The 18568-nt window shown below is 39.4% G+C and overlaps 2 protein-coding genes across 5 annotated transcripts in view; both read left to right on the top strand.

Moving 5' to 3' along the window:
* The first annotated feature begins 1003 nt into the window (after nt 1–1003).
* Nucleotides 1004–18568, top strand: part of LOC117662618 (uncharacterized) — a 31291-nt gene continuing 13726 nt past the window's right edge. For 2 of the 4 annotated variants that reach the window (XM_060691224.2, XM_087884218.1), the window contains exons 1-2: nt 7798–9439; nt 18460–18510. The gene's annotated coding sequence lies outside the window, so the exon portion shown is untranslated. Of the gene's footprint in view, nt 1179–7797; nt 9440–18459; nt 18511–18568 lie in introns of those variants that run through there. The other 2 variants (XM_060691221.2, XM_060691223.2) reach the window with 2 other exon arrangements.
* LOC117658506 (uncharacterized) lies at nt 1010–6387 on the top strand. Its single transcript, XM_087884380.1, has 2 exons — nt 1010–1178; nt 4617–6387. The coding sequence occupies exon 2, from the start codon at nt 4697–4699 to the stop codon at nt 6116–6118; it is 1422 nt and encodes a 473-aa protein (XP_087740506.1). The 5' UTR covers nt 1010–1178; nt 4617–4696; the 3' UTR covers nt 6119–6387.

The raw sequence follows: 18568 nt of genomic DNA, 5'->3' as shown, positions 1-18568 counted from the left end.
GACGGAAGGTTGCAAAAAGGGGATCACGTGGCTCCAGGCCACTGCAACCGTCATAAATCTAGGGGGGCCTGGTGGCGCAGCTGGCTAATAGCCTGTTATTAACATTCAGCTGCCTGCAATTACTGCAAGTTCGAATCTCGCCAAGGCTCAAGGTTGACTCAGCCTTCCATCCTTTCTAAGGTAGGTAAATTGAGGACCCAGTTTGTGGGGGCAATAAGCTGACTTTGTATAAATATACAAAAGTATGAAGGCTATTGCTTAACGCATTGTAAACCGCTCTGAGTCTCCAGAGAAGGGCGGCATATAAATCAAATTAAAAAAAAAAAAAATCTGAGTCAGTTGCCAAGCGTCTGAATTCTGATCATGTGTCCATGAGTAGGCTGCAACGGTCGTAAGTGTGAAAAACAGCCACAAGTCCCCTTTTTTCCCCATGTCGTCATAACTTTGAATGGTCACTAAATGGTCTTCATCACTGGAGGCTTTCAAGAAGAGACTGGACTGCCACCTGTCAGAAGTGATGAAGGTAGGGTCTCCTGCTTGGGTGGGGGGTTGGACTAGATGACCTACAAGGTCCCTTCCAACTTTGTTAATGTATCTGCTGTAAATCGAGGACTACCTGCATTGAGCCTCTTCCGAGCAGGCAATCCAAGTCAGATTTTTCCAAGCGATCCAGCCAGAACTTTCAAGCAGAAACGTAGAGAAATCGGAGCTACGTTTCTCCTTGCGGGGAAAAAAGCTCCCCTTATAGGAAGAATCCACCTTTCAGCCCCCGCAGGGGAGGCAGCATCTGTAGCAGTCCGACTCGACCACCTCGAACGCCCCCTCTCGAACGCCCCAAGTGGAACGTTCCTTCCGCCTCGCCTCATTTGCATGGGAAAGGCGCCCCGAAGGGAAATCCCGCTCGGACGTTCGGGGGCGGAGCCAATCTTCTCCCTTCTGGCCAATCGTCACGGGAGGGAAAGGCCGCCCAAGAGCTCATTGCCGAGGGGCGTGGCTGCCTGGAGGAGGAGGAGGATCCCGAGAGGAGGCGCGAAGCCCCGCCCCCGCAGCTACTGTCTTCTTCGCTGCTCTCTCGCTTCGTTCAGTCCCGTCCTCCCCCGGATCCTTCCCAGAGGATTCCCCTTGGAGATCGGCGCCGGATCCCTCGGAGGAGGCTTCTCGGTTCTCGCTTCGGCCAGGTAAGGCTTCATCCCCGCCACGCCTTGCATGCCTTTGCTTGGGGATCCGCTTCGGCATCCGCGTCGCCTGCAGGGAGCTGCCGCCTCCCTTCCCTCGAGGGGTGCAAAGCGGGGAGAGTCCCCCACTCCCGGCCGAGGCTCCCCGAGGGGCTCCGGGATGGAGCTTTGGGGCAGTTGCTCCCAGAAAGTTTCTTTGCGGTCCTTCCGATCCAAAGGGGCTTTTTCCCAAAAAAATGCAACAACTGGACTTTTGGGGGTGCCCCCCCCCCTTGAAAACGTTTCACTTCTCATCTGGCAGGAGAATCCTTTGGGGCTCCAATTCGAACAAGAATAAATAAAAGACCAAGAATAAATAACAATGAGATCCAGGCAGCTGGGAGGAAAGAAGAAATATTTATACCTCAAAGCCAAACAGGTTGCCTTTGGGGGAAGGCTGCCGACAAATGGGGTGCAGTAGCAGATTTTTATAAGGGGAACTTATCCGGGGGTGTCTACATGCTGATTCTAGTGTTATGGAATGATGAGACTGAACAACATTCCTGGGTCAGCCAGAGACAGTTTATTGCGCAAGGTTCAGAAGCAGTTTTGTACTTGCAAGTCTGAACCCCGAAGGGTTATGGTACAGATACTTTTATACCTCAACAGCACAGCGTACAAGATGCAAGGAAAGCAATTCTTCTATATTCTTTAAATGGAAATTTTAAATTTGGTCTTAAATGATTGGGGTTTTAAATTTTCAGCCAAATTATTTAATTCGTTTTATTTTATTTTAAATTTTGTACTCATATGTTTTATTCTATGGCTGTTCACCACTCTGAGTCCTTCGGGAGTAGGGCGGTATACAAATTGAAAAAATAAATAAATAAATAAATAAATAAATAAATAAATAAATAAATAAATAAGGTTAATATACATTTGTCAGATTGTGACTGGTTACATATTGATATCTTCATTGCCCTCCCCTTGTTGCTATTCTAAGTAACTTATTTCCTATCACTAGTTCATAGTTTTCTTGTAAAGCTAACTAAGTTTCCTGCGTCCGCTTTGTGGTATACTTCGGTTAATGTGTATCTTTGTTAATGGGAGCTAATATGTGACTTTGCTCCCTATGGGTTACCTTGTGAATGTGATGTTTGTCTGATCTCACAGACGTTCTATATTAATAAGAGTGGAATTTATCTGACTTTTTCACCTTTGCCATGTTACTAGTGTTGTAGGAAAGACAGGCTCTTCATTGTAGGAAAGTTTATTTGCGCAGGTTCAAACAGCAAAAGCAAGCAAAATGTCTGAACCCCGAAGGGTTGACATAAGCAGATATTTATACTATTCAATACATAGGCGTACTCAGGGGTGGTGTATTGGACATATAAGGTATGATAGGGAACTAAAACCATTCCTTCCAGACAAGGGGGTAAGATAATACAAAAAGGGAGTAACATATGTTATCTTCGTCTCGCATGTGACATCTGAGACAACACATACAGGGAACAACAGGATGCATCTGTCTGAGTTAGTCAGATAAAAATACATTCTTGCTAATACAGCAGTTCTTCTAAGAAATAAAGAGGAACAATATATCTTAGCTAAGGATTCAGGCCTAATATTTTCTAACATTGGTTCAGACCAAGGTTTTACCTATCTCACCAGGGTGATGTGTGTGGGTGTGTTGTTGTTAGTTGCGAAGTTGTGTCCCACCCATCGTGACCATCATGGGCAACGTTCCATGTATTTATTATTATTTTATTATTGTGTGTGCGTAAGGGATGTTTATTCTTGTGAACGTGCAAAGGTGCTTTTTCAAGAGGCAACTGGACTTTCTGTGTTTTCTTTGAAAAGACGTTTTGCTTCTCATCCAAGAAGCTTCAGCTGAGAGCTGAAGAAGCTTCTTGGATGAGAAGCAAAACGTCTTCAAAGAAAAAAAAAACAGAAAGTCCGGTTGCCTCTTCGTTGCAGGAATAATGAGACTCAGACCTCGGAATCCAAAGGAGTTGTATTTATTTGCGCAAAAGGTTTGGAGCAATATAGCCGTAGCAACATCTGAAGCCCCTCTTATGGAAAAAACAAGCACTTATATACTTTTCAAAAGGAGCAAATCACGGAAATATAAGATATCAGCGTTGATTGGTTATATTATTTATAGCCCCCTGTTGCTCTGTTGAAGAAGCTAGATATCTTGCTCCCCCTTCATACAGAATGAGGTCGCAGGTGTCTTGCAGGAAGTACCTAAGTTTCCAGCAGTTCCTTCATGGATACCTTAAAACTTGAATAACTGTGAACTTGAGGTTTGACATTTTCCATTTCCTTCACACATTTTACTGCCTAAGAAGCAATCTCTTATAACCTTCTTTTTGTTCTGCCTCATCTTGAAAAAGCACCTTTGGGACAACCTGGAGGACTGAGAATCTCCATTGACATTTATGAACATGCAGTTCCTCTGGGAGACCTAATTTAATTAACTCTGTTTGCAGAACTTATCCTTTGAAATGTAGATTAAGCTTGGGTAACCTTATTTGGGGGAATTGAGGAAGTTTGCTAATTTTAGTTGATTAACTAAAAGACAGGCCCCTCAAAGCAAGAGGGAACCCTTAACACATTGTGACTCTCATGTTTATCTGCTTGCTAAATTATTTACTTCATTATACAGAGAAACTGGCACTCTTTAAAATCTCCATTCCCTCCCCAATCCAGGGGAAGGTTACTGCAAAATCCCCATTCCCTCCTGATCACCTGGGACTCGGGAGGCAGAGAATCGATGGGGGCGGGGCCAGTCAGAATTTTTACTACCGGTTCTCTGAACTACTCAAACTTTCCGCTACTGGTTCTCCAGAACTGGTCAGAACCTGCTGAAACCCACCTCTGACTCAGAGCCTGGTACATATCTCAAAGAAGAAGCAGGGTATGTCATAGGTTGGCATACTTGCTGCACAGCCAATGCAGAGCTACTAGGAGGGCATGGGCCAGGGGGCCAGAATTGGGTACTAAGCTGATGTCTCTGAGGCAGTGGTGGGTTTCAAATTTTTTTACTACCAGTACAAGAGTAATTCCAGTGTTTATGGGGGGGAATGTAACACATTAAGTGAAAAGAAACTGGTTCAAGACAGAGCCCGAAGTCTCACCTGTGGGTCAGGTAGGATGGTCATGTTTTGGCCAAAGGATGCCATCAGCCTTCCTTTCAGGAAATGGGTGGGCGGGTGGAGCTCAATTGACCTCCAACATGAATCTTTGCAGATCTTGATGATTTACACCAGAGGTCTTCAAACTTGGCAGCTTTAAGACTTGTGGACTTCAACTCCCAGAATTCTTCAGCCAGCATAGCTATAGCATAGCTATAGATCCTCCCAGAACTCATGCAAGAGGTCTTCTACCTAACCTTTGGGCTATTTTGGGCTCTGAAGGAGAGCAAATACATGTCCTCACTTCTTTTTCTTTTGTCCTCAGGTGCCCCCTGGAAAAACCTGGAGTCAAAAGTTTTGCTTGCAAGTAGTCTCTGGTTACAAAGGAACCGCAAGTGAGACACTATGGAAACGATGCAAAGGGGAAAATGCTTCAACCGAAGGAATCCGGAGAGACTCTCCAAATGCTCTGAGTGCGGGAAATCCTTTGCTTACCGGTCCCTCCTTTTGATCCACCGGAAGCTGCACACGGGGAATGGATCGCATCCATGTTTGACATGTGGGAAATCCTTTCCTGGAATGTGGGACTTTGCTAAACATCTCCGGAGCCACCCTGGACTGAGGCCTTACAAATGTGGAGAGTGTGGGAAGCGTTTTACTAAAGGCTCGGACCTTGGAGCCCATCAGCGAATCCACCAGCGGAAAAGACCTCAGGAATGCCAGAAAAGTCCGTGGTTATCTCAGAAATCAGAGCTTCACACAGGAGAGAAACTTTACAAGTGTGGCCAATGTGAGAAGGCCTTCGCTCAGAAGTCACAGCTTTGGCTCCACAAGGAAGTTCACAAAGAAATCAAGTCTTATAATGCATGCGGGGAAAAAATTGCCCAGCGATCATCTCTTCGGCGTCACAAGAAAACAAACAGGAGGGAGAAAAAGGAAGAGTGTCCAGATTGTGGGAAATGTTTTTCCACCAAGGCATGCCTGATACGACATCAGACAATTCATACTGGCGACAGACCCTATAAATGCCCCGAATGTGAGAAACGTTTTATAGATACTTCAACACTTTCGAGACATCAGGAATTTCACAGAGGAAAGAAACCCTATAAATGTGATGAGTGTGGGGAAAGCTTTGCCTGCAACTGGTATCTTCGTGCGCATCAGGATGCCCACACAGGGGGGAAACCATACAAGTGCACAGAGTGTGGGAAGTGCTTCCTTGTAAAGGGAAGCCTTTGGCAACATCAGAAGATTCACTCACGGGAGAAGCCCTTTCAGTGCATCGAGTGTGTAATGTCCTTTCATAGCAAAGGAGACCTCAAACGTCACGGGCAAGTTCACAAAGGAAGAAAAGATTACAAATGTTTAGACTGTGGGGCAGCATTTGCTTATTTGTCGACCCTTAGAAAACACAGCCAGGTAAAGCACATAGGAGTGATTTCCCTGAAATGTTTGGAGTGCGGTAAATGTTTTCCCAGGAATTACAGCCTTTTGAGGCATCAGCGCATCCACACCGGAGAAAAACCTTATAAATGTCTGGAGTGTGGGAAATCTTTTGCTTACAAAAAATATCTGAAAATCCATGAGAGGTTTCACACAGGGGAGAAACCTCACACCTGCAGGGAATGTGGGAAGGAGTTTGTTCATATTTGTGACCTTCGGACCCATGAGGAGATTCACACCGGGATAAAATCACATAAGTGCTCTGTGTGCGGAAAAAGTTTTGGTTGGAGTTCGTCTCTTCGAAGGCATAAGAAAATTCACAAAAGGCAGGAAAATGAAGCCAAAAGGAAAAAAGAAAAAAATTGGGGAAAAAAATGCAACTAGAAGGCCAAATAGAACTGGCCATTGGCAGAAAAATGTCTTTAAGATTGAGACAAAAATAGGACTTTTGGGTATTATTATGATGGATACAAATTGTATGCAATTTCAAAATAATTATGTTAAGGCTGGAATGAAAACAATGATAATTTAAGAGGGGGAAACTTCCCCAAGGTGTGGCTATCTCCTCGCATGCATTGTATCTGTATGTTCTGGATATAGTTTCACTCAGTATTTTCTTTTTGGCCATAAATAAAATCTGTTTTTTTTTGCAAGCCTCGTCTTGAGTCTCTCTCTTTGGCATTCTGGTGACTCAAGTGTATTTTGGGACCTTACAGCTGGAATGAAAACAATGATAATTTAAGAGGAGGAAAAACCACTTTATTTATATATAAGAAAAGGATAGGTCTCCCAAAGTGAGAAGATCCTTAGAAAAGTGAGAAACCACCATACAGTTCAATCATTGAGTTTGGAATGTGTACTTTCATTGGATAGCCTAATCTGAGTTATAAAGCATCTAGCGAGCAATGTTCAGTAACTTTACATGTACCATTTTCATATTATCCCACAACAATAGCATGATCTTGCTCACTAATTGAATATTCAAGAATTTTATTTCTCATGTTAGGAGTTTTCAAGTAATGATAGATTGACTTTCTGGGCAGTTTTCGTCTCTGGCCAACTTCTTACTTGCCTACTTCAAATAAATAGAAATGCTAATCAAAAAATCTGGTTACTGAAAACAATTGTTTAAAGAGGCCCCCTCCCTTGCTCCATCATCTATACCAGGGGTCAGCAACCCACGGCTCTGGAGCCACATGTGGCTCTTTCATCCCTCTTCTGCAGCTCCCTGTCGCCGGTTGGCTCCACAATTGATAGGGCTTTCGGTTAGGACAGGTAGAGGAAAAAGGACACCGCGCTAAGAGGAGACTCTATGGTGGGGGAACTGGACTTTTGGTCAACCTCCTCCCTTGGGGGTCTTCCAAGGACATTGGGTAGTATCTCAGGGATATTGGGTGTTTCCTGGGGGGCTTTCCATGGCCTGCAGGGGTAATAGTGCCAACTACACGTCTGTTCTGATCTAGGCTTCACAAAAGCATGAAGCAGATTCCTTGTCCTGACAAAATCCCTTTTTATTTTATTTTTTATTTTTTTTAATGTTTTTATTATTTTTCCTTTAAAAACAAAACCAGAAACAAACACGAAACATACATTTCCATTTTACAACCGTTTCATATTGGTGCTCTTCTAAAGTTCACGCTTTTCCCCCTCCCCGTCTTTACATATATTTATATTCGTGGTCCCCTTGTTCCTTATTTATAAATATAGTTCTTTATCTGTTATACATATTATTGTATCTATATGTTACTCTACATACATGATCTGTTTAGTGGCATTTTGGTAAGTCTTCTTACTTACTATTCCTGAGCTCTAACCAGGGGTGAAATGCTCCCAGTTAGGACTGGATCGCCCGATCCGGTAGCGATGGCTGCCGAAGAGGTTGTAGAAAAAATGCTTTTAAAAGTTTTTTTAAAAGAAAAAGTTGGCCATACCCACCCAGTCACATTACCCACCCACCCACCCCCACCAAGCCACGCCCACAGAACGGTAGTAACAAATTTTACATTTCACCACTGCCTCTAACCATTTATACCATATTAAATAATATTCTGTTTCATCTTTTTCTTTTATCTCTTTCATTAATTTGTCCATCTCCGCACAATCCAAAACTTTTCTCCTGAGCCGCCTTCGGAGAGGGGCGGCATATAAATTGAATTAATTAAATTAAATTAAATTAAATTCTCATCACCTCTTCTTCTTTTGGTATTATGTTAGTTTTCCAATTCTCTGCATATGTTATTCTGGCCACCGTTATAATATGTAAAATTAGATATTGTATTTCTTTGGTATATTTTTTGGAGAGTATTCCCTAATGAAAATAATTCTGGTTTCCTGTCTATATGTTGTTGAGTTATTTCTTCAAGCCATTTTTTGATTTTAGTCCAATATTTTGTTGCAGATGTGCACGTCCACCATAAATGATAGTATGTTCCCTAAGATTTCTTACATTTCCAACAAATCAGTGATGTATTTGGAAACATTTTGGTGAGTCTCGCCAGCGGGAGATGCCATCTCATGTTTCTCAATATTTCTCATGTTATGAGTTTTCAAGTAATGATAGATTGACTTTCTGGGCAGTTTTCGTCTCTGGCCAATTTCTTACTTGCCTACTTCAAATAAATAGAAATACTAATCAAAGGCTCTGCTGGTTACTAAAAACAGTTGTTTAAAGAGGCCCCCTCCCAACATTTCAGGTGTCATCTGTCAAGTGAACGTTGCCCTGTTTTACGACCTTTCTTGCCACAAGTTGTTAAATGAATCACTACAGTTAATAAAACGGTTGTTAAGCGAATCTGGTTTCCCCATTGACTTTTCTGGACGGAAGGTTGCTCCAGGCCATTGCAACCGTCATAAATCTAAGTCAGTTGCCAAGCGTCTGAATTCTGATCACGTGTCCATGAGTAGGCTGCAAGGGTCGTAAGTGTGAAAAACAGCCACAAGTCCCTATTTTCCCCCGTGTCGTCATTTACTTTGAATGGTCACTAAATGATCTTCACCACTGGAGGCTTTCAAGAAGAGACTGGACTGCCACCTGTCAGAAGTGATGAAGGTAGGGTCTCCTGCCTGGGTGGGGGGTTGGACTAGATGACCTACAAGGTCCCTTCCAACTTTGTTAATGTATCTATCTGCTGTAAATCGAGGACTACCTGCATTGAGCCTCTTCCGAGCAGGCAATCCAAGTCAGATTTTTCCAAGCGATCCAGCCAGAACTTTCAAGCAGAAACGTAGAGAAATCGGAGCTACGTTTCTCCTTGCGGGGAAAAAAGTTCCCCTTATAGGAAGAATCCACCTTTCAGCCCCCGCAGGGGAGGCAGCATCTGTAGCAGTCCGGCTCGACCACCTCGAACGCCCCCTCTCGAACCCCCAAAGTGGACCGTTCCTCCCGCCTCGCCTCATTTGCATGGGAAAGGCGCCTCGAAGGGAAATCCCGCTCGGACGTTCGGGGGCGGAGCCAATCTTCTCCCTTCTGGCCAATCGTCACGGGAGGGAAAGGCCGCCCAAGAGCTCATTGCCGAGGGGCGTGGCTGCCTGGAGGAGGAGGATCCCGAGAGGAGGCGCGAAGCCCCGCCCCCGCAGCGGCTGTCTTCTTCGCTGCTCTCCCGCTTCGTTCAGTCCCGTCCTCCCCCGGATCCTTCCCAGAGGATTCCCCTTGGAGATCGGCGCCGGATCCCTCGGAGGAGGCTTCTAGGTTCTCGCTTCGGCCAGGTAAGGCTTCATCCCCGCCACGCCTTGCATGCCTTTGCTTGGGGATCCGCTTCGGCATCCGCGTCGCCTGCAGGGAGCTGCAGCCTCCCTTCCCTCGAGGGGTGCAAAGCGGGGAGAGTCCCCCACTCCCGGCCGAGGCTCCCCGAGGGGCTCCGGGAAGGAGCTTTGGGGCAGTTGCTCCCAGAAAGTTTCTCTGCGGTCCTTCCGATCCAAAGGGGCTTTTTCCCCCAAAAATGCAACAACTAGACTTTTGAGGGTGCCCCCCCCTTTGAAAACGTTTCACTTTTCTTTTTTTTTTTAAAAAAATAAATTTTTATTGAGTAAAAATATTAAAAAAGACATAACATAACATATACACAACAAACATTTATACAACATATACGCAAAAAGATTATGATTTCTTCTTAAGCATTTTTTCAAAGTGACATTCTACAATTCTACTTATATTTCTTCACCTCTCCTTAATCTAGTAACATTTTTTTATATATATTTAAATCGGTAATATTTCCCCCTATATTTTTTGTTTATTTCTCGTTTTTAATCAATTATACCAATTATTCCATATTTTGTAATAATCTGATTCTTCTCTTTCTTCTCTTTCTTTGGTTAACCTATCCATTTCAGCACATTCTAAGATTTTTTCTATTACTTCTGTTTCATTTGGTGTTCTTTCTTGCTTCCAATTTTTTGGGTAAGTTATTCTTGCAGCTGTTAATATGTGAATTGTGAGATATTTGATATCTTTAGGATATGATTTGTTAAAAATTCCTAATAAACCAAAATTTCTTTGCTGCCGGGCAAGTCCACCATAAATGATAGCAGGTCCCTTGTGTCTTTTTATACTTCCAATAGATCGGGCTATTTTTAGGCTGTATTTTTGCCAGTCTGGTTGGAGACATGTGCCACCTATAAAACATTTTCAGATGGTTTTCCTTGTACTTGTAGTTGCTTTTGTTAATTTTAGGTTTACCTGCCAGAACTTTTCCCCTTTTTCCAAAGGTATTGTATGTTTGATGTTTTGAGCCCATTTAATCATCGTTTCTTTGACTGTCTCTTCTTCCAATTTATAGTGTAGAAGAAATTTGTAGATTCTACTAATTAATTTGTTTTCTGAATCTAATATAATTTTATCTATTTCTTGTTTTTGGTTATGAATTTCATATGTTTTTATATGTTCTCTGTATTTGGATTGTATCTGAGTGTATTTGACACGAACTCCAAATTGGCTGGCACTCCTTTATGCGGGATGAAAAATACACAACACATTCATATTTTAAAAGACACACAATAAGAAACTCATTACTACAAATTTGGCTTAAAATTAAAAAACAACATTATATGAAGATACCAAATTGGTTATCGCCGGTAGAATCAATTAGACACCCAAATTTAACAGAGAAGACAAAAATAATTAGATATAAAGATATAATTGACTATCAAGGCATTTAAATTAAAGACAAAACAATTGGAGACAGATTTACACAGAGAAATAGACTGGTGGACTTGAAAACGTTTCACCACATCTGGCAGGAGAATCCTTTGGGGCTCCAATTCGAACAAGAATAAATAAAAGAACAAGAATAAATAAAAATGAGATCCAGGCAGCTGGGAGGAAAGAAGAAATATTTATACCTCAAAGCCAAACAGGTTGCCTTTGGGGGAAGGCTGCCGAGAAATGGGGTGCAGTAGAAGATTTTTATAAGGGGAACTTATCCGAGGGTGTCTACATGCTGATTCTAGGGTGATGTGTGTATGTGTGTTGTTGTTAGTTGCGAAGTTGTGTCCCACCCATCGTGACCAACATGGACAATGTTCCATATATTTATTATGATTATTTTATTATTGTGTGTGCGTAAGGTATGTTTATTCTTGTGAACATGCAAAGGTGCTTTTTCAAGAGGCAACTGGACTTTCTGTGTTTTCTTTGAAAAAACGTTTTGCTTCTCATGCAAGAAGCTTCAGCTGAGAGCTGAAGAAGCTTCTTGGATGAGAAGCAAAACATCTTCAAAGAAAAAAAAAACAGAAAGTCCAGTTGCCTCTTTGTTGCAGGAATAATGATAATGTGGGGATAATACAGGGTCAGCTACATGAACATTGAAGGGTCCTCTTTATCTCCTGATCATAAGAAAGAAATATGCTTGTTTGGAGATTTCACCAAGTCAGTTAAATTCCATTTTTGTTGATACATAACATCTGAGAGACCAAGCTGTCACAGTTGCAAGGAAATCCATATGAAGCAAGAGTCACTTATTAACCAAAGCAGCCATTAACCTACGCATCAGCAATCATAAAATTAATAAAGGATGTTTAGCTAAGATGATATCTCTTGTCTGTGCGTCTGTAATTCTTTATTTTTGCTCATAGTAAACATAGTAGCCGAGATCTTTTCTGAAGGAATTGTTTGCTATTCTCCCTTTTCTTAAATGAGGAAACATCTGCATTATATTTGTGGGTGATCCGCTTTGGAGATTTTCTTTTCTACACCTTGGTAAACGTCTGAGGGCGATTTCTTTCTTTCTTTCTGCCAAAAAACGTCAAGCTGGACAGCATATTCAAAGGAATGCAGATCTCATTCTGCCTTTGAAATTAGATACAATTTCAAAGGCAGAATGAGATTTGAATTACCTTGAATCCAAGTAGGAAAGGGAGGGGGGGTGTTACCGGTTTATTTATGTTCTTTTAACCATTTTTTTCCCTGCTTACAACTTTTGCCTGAGAAGGGAGGGGCACTGTGGCATCGGATCTCTTCTTTCCCTCAAAATACATTTTTTTAAAAAAAGGTACTACAAGACGGAACCATGAGCAATAGCTGGAATTAATCAGGGAGAAAACTAATCTAGGACTAAGGAAGATTTCCTGACGGTTGAGACTAATCAATCAATGGGATGATTGTCTCCAGAAGCTGTGGGTGCTTCATTACTGGAGGTTTTTAAGAGGAAATTGGACAAACCTTTCTCAGAAGGCGGAGAAGACCTCTAAGGTCGCAGCCAACTCTGATATTCTGTTTTTGGTGTGTGTGTAAAACTTCAGTGATTTTCCTTTGCATTTTAGTTTGGATTTATCCTAAACAATGCATTTGAGGGCATTCTTGTCAAAGGAACAATCCTAGTGAGGCAGAACCAAAAAGAAGGTTATAAAATATTGCTTTTTAGGCAATATTAATTATTTTAAATCTATTTTTAATTGCAATGTTATGTATAAATGTTTTTATTTTGGCTGTTCACCGCCCTGAGTCCGAAAGGAGAAGGGCGGTATAGAAGTTTGAATAATAAATAAATAAATAAATAAATAAAATGTGTGAAGGAAATGGAAAACGTCAAACCTCAAGTTCCCAGTTATTCAAGCATTAAGGTATCCACGAACAAACTGCTGGAAACTTAGGTACTTCCTGCAAGACACCTGTGACCTCATCCTGTATGAAGGGGGAGTAAGATATTTAACTTCTTTAACAGAGCAACAGAGGGCTATAAATAATGTAACCAATCAAGGCTGATATGCTATATTTCCCTGTTTTGCTACGTTTGAAAAGTACTGCTTTATCTCTTAAAACTTTGAATGTGTCAAATTTATTGTGTTACATTTTTTCCCCTTAGCATCAGTTGTGGGTTTCAATTTCATTTGCTACTGGTTTGGTCGTGGGTGCGCTCGCGCTCATGCGTAACGCTTCTGCGCATACGCAGAGACGTCCGGGCAGGTAGGCAGAGCCTCCCGCGTCCCCGCCGCCACTACCAGTTCGCCCGATCCGGAGCGAACCGGTAGCAACCCACCACTGCTTAGCATGGCATCTAATGAGGGTGAAAGTGGGGAGGAGAAAGTAAAATTTGACAATCTTTGATAGAGCCTCCATGGACAAGTATAGTCTATCTTGTTGTGGAAAAATTGAGACTGAACAACATTCCTGGGTCAGCCAGAGTCAGTTTATTGCGCAAGGTTCAGAGCCAGATTTGTACCTGAAACTTTGAACAAGGAAAGAGCTCTGATATAACTGTTTTTATACATTTCTGAGACAAAAGATTCGGTGAGCTCATCCAGTTTTCCATATATGGTTAACATGAGCTCATGCATTTTCCATATATGGTTAACATACACTTGTTGTATGATAATTGACACACTTCCTAATTACTAAACCATTAGTTTCTAGTTTATTAGATTATTTTAGCTACACAACTAATGTAGATGAAGTGGGATCTGATAGATGACCACTGGATAACTTTCTATTCACTCTATTCTAAAAGCAGGAAATGCATCCAGTTGGAAAAAGTACAAAGTCAGCCAAAATCCTTTTGATACCTTTAGGAGGCCTCTAAGTTGTCAGAAGATAGGAACATTCTAATGACATACAGCTTAAAGGTTGGTTAGGTCAAGGGGATCCACATGAGCTAGAAGTCGTTTATCAACAGAAGATAATTTGAATCTATGCTCCAGTAATTTACAGAAGAATTATGATTGTTTGGCAAGGATAATGTAAGACTTTAGTAATTAGGAAATGTCAATTAAATATAACAAATGTATATGACCATATAAACTGCTGAGTTAACAGAATCCTTTGTTTGAAAATGTATAAAACTGTGGTCTCAGAATCATAAAGTTGTCCTGGAATAGAACAATTATATCCTTAATCCCGAAACCAGGTAAAGATTTAGAAAAGATTGAATCCTATCGGCCCATTTCCTTGATTAACCAAGATGCTAAGATATTTACTGCAATTGTAGCAAATAGATTGAATAATTTTATAGATAAATATATAAACCATAATCAAGTAGGTTTTGTTAAAGGGCGTTATATGTGTGATTTAGTTAGAAGAGTATTAAATGTTATTGATATTGCTGAGAATAATGGTGATAAGATAGGTATTCTTGCCTTGGATATTTTATCCATTGTATAGGATACTATAAAAGAAATTATTTCTGCATTAGGATTTGGTAATAAATTTATTCATATTATTTCCAAATTGTACCAGAGGGGTACGGCAAGAGTGAAGGTAAATGGTATATTTACACAAGATATAAATTTGGAAGCAGGGACAAGACAGGGTTGTCCCCTGTCTCCGACCCTATTTTTATTAGCAATGGAAATTTTAACAACTTTGATTGAAGAGGATTCAGAATTAATAGGTTATAAAGGCGTCAAAGTTAATTTATATGCAGATGACACTCTTGTCATTTTAAATAATATTACAAATGATATAAAAAGAGTTCAAATACATTTGGAAGAATTTGAAGATATGACTGGTTTGAAAGTAAATTGGGCAAAATCAGAATTATTAATGGAAATTGATAGGGAAAACAAATTAGAAAAATTACAAAACCAATTTGGAATTAGAATAAAGGATAATTTAAGATATTTAGGTATTATACTTTCACTTAAAATTAAAAATTTAAAGAAACTAAATTATGACATAGTAATAAAAGAAATTGAAGAGAAAATTGGGAAATATAAAAAGTTATCTTGGTTTGGTAAAGTAGCTTTATGTAAAATGATGTTACTTCCTAAATTTAACTTTTTATTCGAGATGCTTCCGTTTTTTTTTTTATTGAAAAAGTTTTACAAATACAAATTTTTTCCCCTTCCCCCCCTCCTTCCCCTCCCTAACCCTCCCTTATCCTACCCACCCCCCATGGCTTCCCCAGGATGAAATCCAAATCCAAATCATGTTATATAATACTTTACCGCCCATCTATTCTACCCCCTGTGTGTTATACATTTCTTCCTGACATTCTAGTATACTATCCCCTGTAAACTATACATTTCTAGACAACATTCATCTAATAATTATCTGGTACTTCCTAGTTTAATATTTATTCTACACATAATCTATCCATATCCTCCTCTCCCTTACATAAGTCTCTTGTGTCCGGTCTTTTATATATGCTGATAACTTCACCATTTCTGCGAGACTGGCCACCTTCAGAGTCCATTCTGCAATAACATCCCTTTTCCAATATAACCTAACCTATTACCATATACCATATCAGTTTTGTTTCACCCACTTTCCCGCAGGTCCACCATATATAATTATTTATAAAATCTAAACAGTCACATCAGATCTTTCTTCCAACAGTGTATTTAGTGTCTTTAGTTGCTATCTGCCCCCATCATTGAAAAGTACTTTTATGTATAAATACCCCCTGAGTGACTTTATATTTATATTCCATATCGAGGTAAATAGCAAATAAAGAATAATGTAGATAAAAGAAATAATGTGAATAAAATAGGAATCATACAGAGTCAGATATATGGGCTCTGGGGGACCCTTTCTATTCACATTATTATAAGGGGAAGACGTGCTTGGATACATGAACTCTGAGAGACCCTCTCTATTCACATTATTATAAGAGAGGAAAGTGCTTGTTGGAAATTACATTAACAAACAGTTAAACCCCTTTAAGTGGTAATATATCTTCTGAGACCTAGATGTCACGGAAAGGATTGCCATATGGAAAAACATCTGAGTGACCTCACTGTGAATGATACAAAGACCTATATGTTACAAAGAGATACTTAATCCAATAAACTTACCCAAGGACAGTAGTAACTCTCCCATTAGCAACTGAGAGCACTTAAGGAAAAGTTGTAAACTAGAAAGCAATGATTAACCATATATGGGAAAATGGATGGTAAAGTATAATGTAATTAACAAATTTATATGACCGTATATGGAGAGGATATGAGATCATTGAATCCTTTGTCTTAGAAATGTATAAAAACCATGGAATCAGAACATCCTTTGTTCAGTTTTTGCGAGAATCAAAATGCACTGAACCTTTGCAAATAAAATTCTGTCTCTGTCTGACCAGGAATGTTGTTTCGTCCCTTCATTCCATAACAATATGATACCTTCTCCAAAGTCTTTCATCTAGAGTATTAATTCCATCGACCATGTTAGGCTGACAACCAGATCAACTGCAAATGCCCTTGTTCCGTAGTCCTCTTGCCTCATGATTATTCCCTTCAACATACACATAATCCATCTTTCTTAAAATCTATAATAGAAAGTTCCAATTCACTCAATTACAGGCCTTCTCCATATGCTTTTTTTAACCGAGAAGGACATTGAAATATATATTAAAAAATTACATAAATTTTGTAATGGGGATAAAAAACCAAGATTGATTAAGAAAATGTGGTATCAGAACCAAAAAGAAGGTGGTTTGGGAATTCCAAAATTATTAAACTATTATAGAGCATTTAATATAAAAACAGTAGTAAAAATTTTAAAAGGAGATGTTAAACTTTGGGGTAACTTGGAAATGAAGGAAATAAAGAAGTTTGGTTATAAATGGTTTTTGGAAAATTTTAAAGGTAAGGTTAAAATTTGTAATTATTGGTTAAATAGTTTGACTAAAAATTGGGACAGAGTAGCAAAAAAATTAATACCAGTCGCATTGTATTTAGGTAAACTGAAAGAGAATTGCCCAATGAAATTAAATAGTAACAGAGAGAGGATTATAATAGAAGAGAAAGTGGAAACAAATAGTGAATGGTTGAAATTTATAGAAAATGAAATGAGGAAAGAGGAAATTTATAGAAAATTAAACATTAATTGGTTTGAAAGAATTCAAATGAATAAATGGAATAGGAAATGCAAAGAAAGGAATGATGAGAATAGAAAGGAAACGGAATTTGAAAATTTGATATCTCGAATAATAAAAGATGAAATTGGGCCAAAGGGATTAGTTAGTAAAATTTATAAAATTATTAACTTTGATAATAATTCACAAAGGGTAATGAAAGAGAATTGGGTAAAAGAACTGGGTATTGAAATTTCTGATCAAAATTGGAATATGAACAGGGTTAGTAGAATAATGAGAACATTATCAATAAGGAATAAAGAACATAACTATAAAGTTATTTAGAAGTGGTATTTGACCCCAATAAGACTTTTTCAAATGGATAATAAAGTGGATAAAATGTGTTGGAGATGTAAAGTGGAACTCGGGACATATGCTCATATGTGGTGTAAATGTAATGGGGTTGAACTTTTTTGGTCTAGGATAGAAAATGAAATATTTGAAATGATTAAGAAGAGGGTCAAATTGAAATTGGAAACCATATTATTATTAATATTGAATGAAACAACATTAACAACTGGAGAAAGAGAATTGGTGAGGATTTTGGTTATAATGGGGAGAATTATAATTGCTAGATATTGGAAATTAAATGTTGACTTAAAATTAGAAGAATGATATAATGAAACATGGAAATTTGCATTAAATGATAAATTGACTTGTGATATTAAAATTAGAAGTGGTATATATAAAGAAAATGTTTTTTGGAATACTTGGCAACCATTTGTGGACTTTGCACTTGGGAGATTGGATGAATCGGCACCAGTACCTTATCAAAGAGATTTCTGGAAGAATTGAAGACTTCAATTTCCTAAAACTTCCTTTCCGTTTGTATAGCACGTTGGGGGAAAAAAAATTTCTTTCCTTACTATTGATTTTTGTATTGATTTTTTTTTCCTTTCTGTTATTCTTTAACAATAAAAATATAATAAAAAAAAAAGAATCATAAAGTTGTTCAGATTTTTTAGGTACGCATACCTCTCTAAACCTTGCGCAATAAAAATGTCTCTGGCTGACCTAGGAATGTTGCTTTGTCCTCATCATTCCACAACACAACTTTTCCTTAAGTGCTGTAGCTGCTAATGGGAGATTTATTGCTGTCCTTGGGTAATAAGAGGTAATAAGTGACTCTTTGTTTCCTGTGCCTGTCTTTGTGAGGCTCCTCAGATGTTTTCCATATGGCTGTCCCTCCGTGACAGCTAGGTCTCATCAGAAGATATATTACCACTTAATGGGGTTTAGCTGACTTTAATGTAATCTCCAACAAGCACGTTTCTCCTTTATAATAATGTGAATAGAGAGGGTCTCTTAGAGTTCATGTAGCTTTATAATAATGTGAATAGAGAGGGTCCTTTAGAGTTCATGTAGCTGACTCTGTATGATTCCTATTTTATTCACATTAATCTAACACAGGACAAATGATTTTTTTTTCTTTCTTTCTTCAACTTTTAGCTGTGGAAGCAATTCAGAAAATGATGAATACATTCTCACGTAGCTCCCCAGGTTTGTAGGATCTTATTCTGGGTATTATCAAGAAATTGGAAAATATTAAATACGTTTG

The sequence above is a fragment of the Pantherophis guttatus genome, chromosome 2 (genome assembly GCF_059756535.1).
Source record: "Pantherophis guttatus breed Tessera chromosome 2, ASM5975653v1, whole genome shotgun sequence".
Classification (NCBI taxonomy): Eukaryota; Metazoa; Chordata; class Lepidosauria; order Squamata; family Colubridae; genus Pantherophis; species Pantherophis guttatus.
This window is presented reverse-complemented; position numbering and strand designations above follow the sequence as displayed.